Raw genomic sequence first — 5,920 nt, forward strand, 5'->3', positions numbered from 1 at the left:
ATTTATAAAATTGAATGGGGAAATGTGCCCGTTTTTGCCCTATTAAGAAGGGTACCACATTAATACTACAATAATTTTATTATTTCAGCTTCTTTGATTTGTTATTTAGTTCTATTTTTTTATTTCGATTATAGAGGTTTTAACGTTAAGGTCATTCGCCTCTTATTAAGAGCCAATATAATAACGAAATTGTCTTGAGAATGGTGAAAATCTTCTGTTTGAGCGCAGCAAAATCTCTAATCGAGTACCCCCATTATCGCAATACCATTTGAGTCAATGCGTTGAGCAAAAATGGCAGACGCTGCTCTAACCAAAGGCTTCAGATGGGTAGGATGATAGTAGAAACAGGGTAAAAATAGGCTTATTACCCTACATGCTCTTTTAAACACGTTTTCATAAAGGAATCAAGTGTCCCCAAATTAGGGATCGAGTCTCCACTAATCTAAGAATTTTCCATTTTTTTGTTGTTTTCCAGAAATGCTCATAGCTCATGTCCAGTATAATATTTCCATGTAATTTTTTTATGATTATTAGTCATCCCTAGAAACAATATAAAACTACAAAAAAAAATACATTGTTTATTATCATTCCACGGAGTTGGACTGAAAAATAAAAAAGGGGATCAAGTCTCCTCAGTCTCCCCTACCGTCATCATGCATTATATAGATGCTAGGGAATTATGCTTTATGAGTTATTTTACCAGTTCGCGGTTAACGATTTTCAGACCTCTTACTTTTATTTGTTTTGAAGTAACAAAAAATTGAGAATCTTTCCTTAACTTACCCACAGCTGTCATTATAGTCGATAATTAATTTATACTTTCAAACATTGCATAAATGTTGATAAAGCATACAATAATTTCCGCTGCTATGAATAACAAACTCGTTTCAAGATTTTATTTTAAGATAACAAGACTAAAACCTTTTCTTTCTAGCACTCGTTTTGAGCACTAGTCCAAACCAGTGAGCATAGATAACTTTTGTTGGCCGATTTAGAATTAACGATAGTTTGCAGCTAATACTACTGTAAATCCACTGTACTATTTAGATGTACGGTAGATTGTTCTTTCAAAAACGTTTACAAATCCAATATAATGGCCGTGACATTCGGTATTATCACATTCAATGACTATTTATCAGTTGATTTTACCATAAGAGATTGAACGTTGAAAACGTGACCCCTTAAAATCACTATTTCTTATTTGTCACTTCATACATTGATTTATCGTAAATAGTTTGTTCGCAGCACTTTTAGAACTTTGCATGGCGAAGATTTTTGCTGAAATAACAAAGTTATAATCTCGTCTATTTGAAAAGTTATGAACGATTTTTGTTGAAAAATACATCATTTTCAAAAATTAATTATTTATTTTACAGAAATAAAGCTCCCGCAGTTTTTTCACCAAAAACTACAAAAGTTTCGATCCTTCGAATGAAATTAAAAGATAGAAAATCCATTTGCAATGTTGGAAGATATATAGCTTTGAAAAAACCCATTTTTGTTTTGAAAATCGCCTGTAACTATGCAAACAAAAGAGATAGAAACTTTATTGCTTAGGCAAAAATGTGTATTTACAAAAGTTCTAAAAATCTCTAGAACAAAGTATTAGCGAAAAATTAACACATAAAAAGATATTAATAGAAAACCAATTTTTAAAGAGCCACCCTACCTTAAATATTGCAAAAATCATAGCACATGAACCATTAGAGATAGCCACACAGTTTCTTAAGAAAAGTTGCTTCAATTTGATTGATTTATAACTTTGTGGAACAATATGTAGCTGAATTTTACATATCTAAGAAGTTGATACTTTGAACACCCTAACCGCGAGGACCACCCTAATTCAACTAATATAAAAAAAATCGGCAAGAAAGTACTAACAAAGTTTGCCGAAGATACTATATATCTAAAACCAACGGTTTAGGCGCAAACAGTTTTATCTTCCTAAATACAGCTTTGGGACCATAGTGCTATGGAAGAGTCTGCTGAATAGTCGTCCTTCCGTTAAGTAGGTGGAGCATCAACATTTCCCGCCTACCTTATCCTTTATCCTTCCCCGTGAACGATGGAGATGGGGGAGGCCGGCAATGATGGCTATCATGCTGTTGAGGTTTTAATATGGGTCGGATTGGTATGAATTCCTACTTATCATTTCCGGAGCAACTCTTATTAGATATTGATAGATTAGATGCAATCCGCCAAAATCATTGTCACAACGCAAGCAACGCAAAAGTAGCCAGGGACATCAGAGTTGAGACCCTTTTTGATTTTTTTTATTTCCGATGAACATACAAGCCCCAATTATTACTACTACATTTCAAGGAGGTGATTCTCGAAAACGGGAATGCCAAATAAATTGAGGTATTTTGCATATGGTAATCCACACTAATCTTAAAGAACGAAGAATAGAAATGAGTAAGGAAACATGATAAAAACTCCAATTATTTTTCGAAAGTTCAATTGAAGAGGAAGGCCAAAAAATACCCGCCAAGGGCGCCAGAATCCCATGCACGACTCTGTCGATTCTAATTAGAATTAGAATTTCTTCCTAGGAAAGCGTGTCATGTACTGTTCGTTGATAAAACTGGAAGTCCTCTTTTAACTACAAATTACGACAATGCTTGAGAAATGTTTGGAGATGTGTTATGAATATGAAAGGCGACTGTAAGAATGCACAATGCATGCAATATTGCAATTGTATACCAAGTGCTTTACCTCTAAAGCGCCGGTAATCACAAACAGTCGTTGTTGATTACACAAAAAGCAAAATGTACTTTCTGGATAACATTGACCCACCCATCAGGTATGGTTCTCAGTAGCGACTATCATAAGCGATCATAAAAATTATAAATTGAAAATGTTGAAGTCGGACTGATAAGCGCTATCGATGCCGGTTTATATTTTGACGCGGGTTAAAGTACGACTAAGTGTAAAAATACAGTATCATTATTTATTGCTACCGTTCTGATTAGCCAGGGAGTCGGCAGCCGTAGACAATATTTATGAAATGTATTCAAAGTTTCACAGTGCGTTTTTCCCTTTCGGAACGCGAGGAAGGGTAAACATTTCTAGACGAGTTTAGATGCGTTCAATCTGTAGACCATCAAGTAATTCCAAACCTCCACCATGTTTCTTCAAGCTATAATAGCCGGGACGGTGCTGTTCCTGATCATACAGTACATTCGCGAAAGAAACACATTGAAGAAGATCGCAAAGCATTTCGGAGGACCAAAACCGCTGCCGCTGATTGGCAACTTGCTGGAGTTCAATAAGGACGTTCCCGGTAAGCTTCGCTGTTTGCTTATCACAGTGTGTTTGCTATCAACACCGATGGGCCAAAGTACACTCGTATCCACTGAAGTGAGAGAATTAGTACGAATAGCAACACGTCGCTGCGACAAATTATAAACAAAAATAAGTTGAGCTGAATAGTTTATAAGCCTTCACTTTATTTTTTTTTTCTTACGACGCCGCCTTTCAATCTTCGCCTTACAGAAATATTCGAAACAGGTATTAGACTTCTGAAACTCCATGGACCTGACACCTTCTTCTGGGGTCTGTTTAATCGGTACATGCTGGTCGTGAGTAGCCCCAAAAATGTCGAGAAGGTTCTGATGGCGAAGCAAGCGCAGAAGTCTCTGTTGTACACATTTCTGGAATCTTGGCTACGGACTGGATTGCTACTGTCCAGTGGGGAAAAGTGGTTCCAACGGCGTCGTATTATCACACCAGCGTTCCACTTTAAGATCCTGGAACAATTTGTGGCGGTGTTCAATAAAGAGGCGGACGTGATGGTGACTAATCTGCGGAAGCACGTAGGTGGAAAGGAATTCGACATCTACTCCTATGTCACGCTAATGGCGTTAGATAGTATTTGCGGTAAGTGGTTGGGTATTAGCGTAACTCGACTCGTCAATGTTCCACCTGACGTTCTGATTTGAACAGAGACATCGATGGGAACATCAGTCAACGCACAGAACGATCCCGACAACGACTACGTTAAGAATGTTAAAAGGTAAGCGATGACCTAAAAGAATAAAAAATTTCTAATAAATGACTGTCTAGCATGTCGGTCCTGTTTCTGCGACGGATTTTCGACCCTTTGGCCGGCTATCCTGTATTGTACGAACTAGTTCATCCACGCGCCTATAAAACGCGGAAAATAGTTCGAGAACTGCACAAATTCACAGATTCTGTTATAGCTGAACGAAGAAAACAATTGCAAGAAAGCGGCGAGGAAGGAAAAAGATTGACTAAGAGTGATGAAAATCTTTACTCAAAGCAGAAGATGACGTTTTTGGATTTGCTACTGAATGTTAATGTAGACGGTATGCCGTTAGATGATCTCGAGATCCGCGAGGAAGTTGATACATTTATGTTCGAGGTAGGTGTTGGATATTTTCAGAGAAATTGGAAGATTAATCGCCGCTTTTCAGGGTCATGACACGACAACTAGTGGAATTTCGTTCACAATTTACGAGCTGGCTCGTCATCAACAGGCTCAAGATCGCATCTATGATGAAATCGTCGCAATTCTCGGTAAAAACAACCGCGAGGCTGATCTGACATATCAGGTCCTGCAGGAATTCAAATATCTGGAAATGGCCATCAAAGAAGCATTGCGTCTTTACCCTTCTGTACCCTTCATTGGGCGACACCTGCTGGAAGACACTGAGCTTGGTTCGGTGAACGTACCTCTGTGTCCATGATTACGATTCTTAATGCAGTTTTTTTTCCACTACAGATGGCATCACACTGCCCTCTGGCATGGAAGTTCTCGTATCGATCTATATGATTCATCGAAATCCGGAAGTATTTCCCGATCCCGAACGCTACGATCCCGAACGATTCTCGGAAGACGCCGAATCAAAGCGAGGCCCTTACGACTACATACCGTTCAGTGCCGGAGCTCGGAACTGCATCGGTCAGCGATTCGCCATGTTGGAGATGAAGGTGGCATTGATTAAACTGATTTCCAACTATCGGGTTCTGCCAGGAGAATCACTGGGAAAGCTGCGAGTAAAGACTGATTTGGTCATTCGGCCTCATATGGGTGTTCCAGTGACGTTGGTGGAACGTGATTGAAATTGTGAAATGCATTCAATTCCTAAGTATATGTATGTAATTCTAGGATACGTTGCACTGCGCTTGAGATTTTTTCATAGATAAAAATGCGAATTATCTGGGTTTTGGATATGTTTTAAGGTCGTTATTTGTTTACTGGTGTTGCGAATCACTTTCTCAAAGGAGTTGTAACCGTCCGCGCTACGAGCCCAATAAGACCTCGTTAAACTCGGTGGCTTTTGCGCCACTCTCGCGTACGAGAGACCACCGGTCGTTTGTTAGCCCGACTACTTGGTATGAGACTCCTCAAGGGATGACCCGAACGGCTATTGGTGGCTTACGAAAATCGCTACAACTGAAATCTTTCCGCAATAAAAACCTACTCGCCAATAACAAGTTTATCGCCAACGGAAACGGAAACGCACGGATTTATTTCAACTCTAACAAATAAACGTCATGAGTGTGATTGAATTCGAAGATTGCTTTATTCAAATTTACGAAGTTAAACACCACGGAACTAAACGGAAGGTAATCATAAAACTTATTGAATTCAAATCAAGAACTTTAATCGAGCTCATTCGGATCGGACAGTTTGCTCTGGTGGAAAAAGGGAAATCATGGCCATGAATGTTTCCACCTACCTGTGCACACTACCGATTTTTTGTTATCCCTACCGAAAACTACCGATTTTTATTGATTTTGGACACATCTTACTCAACATTCATTTTTGGGTTGGATTTGGTCTGAGATCTGTGTTTTCAGTATTTTATACTACGTTCACACTACAGAGTTAAAACACGTTATAATAATTAGCAACAAGAAAAACATCATGAAGATAGCGCTAAAACACGTTATA

At 38.6% G+C, this 5,920-nt stretch overlaps 1 protein-coding gene across 1 annotated transcript; it reads left to right on the forward strand.

Moving 5' to 3' along the window:
• The first annotated feature begins 3,017 nt into the window (after positions 1-3,017).
• Positions 3,018-5,442, forward strand: LOC131684721 (cytochrome P450 4C1-like). The gene is made up of 6 exons (XM_058967831.1): positions 3,018-3,283; positions 3,496-3,879; positions 3,946-4,015; positions 4,066-4,384; positions 4,437-4,680; positions 4,745-5,442. Exons 1-6 carry the CDS (start codon positions 3,127-3,129, stop codon positions 5,083-5,085), a joined length of 1,515 nt encoding a protein of 504 aa, XP_058823814.1. The 5' UTR covers positions 3,018-3,126; the 3' UTR covers positions 5,086-5,442.
• The last annotated feature ends 478 nt before the right edge of the window (positions 5,443-5,920 follow it).

Source organism: Topomyia yanbarensis, chromosome 2, assembly GCF_030247195.1.
Source record: "Topomyia yanbarensis strain Yona2022 chromosome 2, ASM3024719v1, whole genome shotgun sequence".
NCBI classification, from domain to species: domain Eukaryota; kingdom Metazoa; phylum Arthropoda; class Insecta; order Diptera; family Culicidae; genus Topomyia; species Topomyia yanbarensis.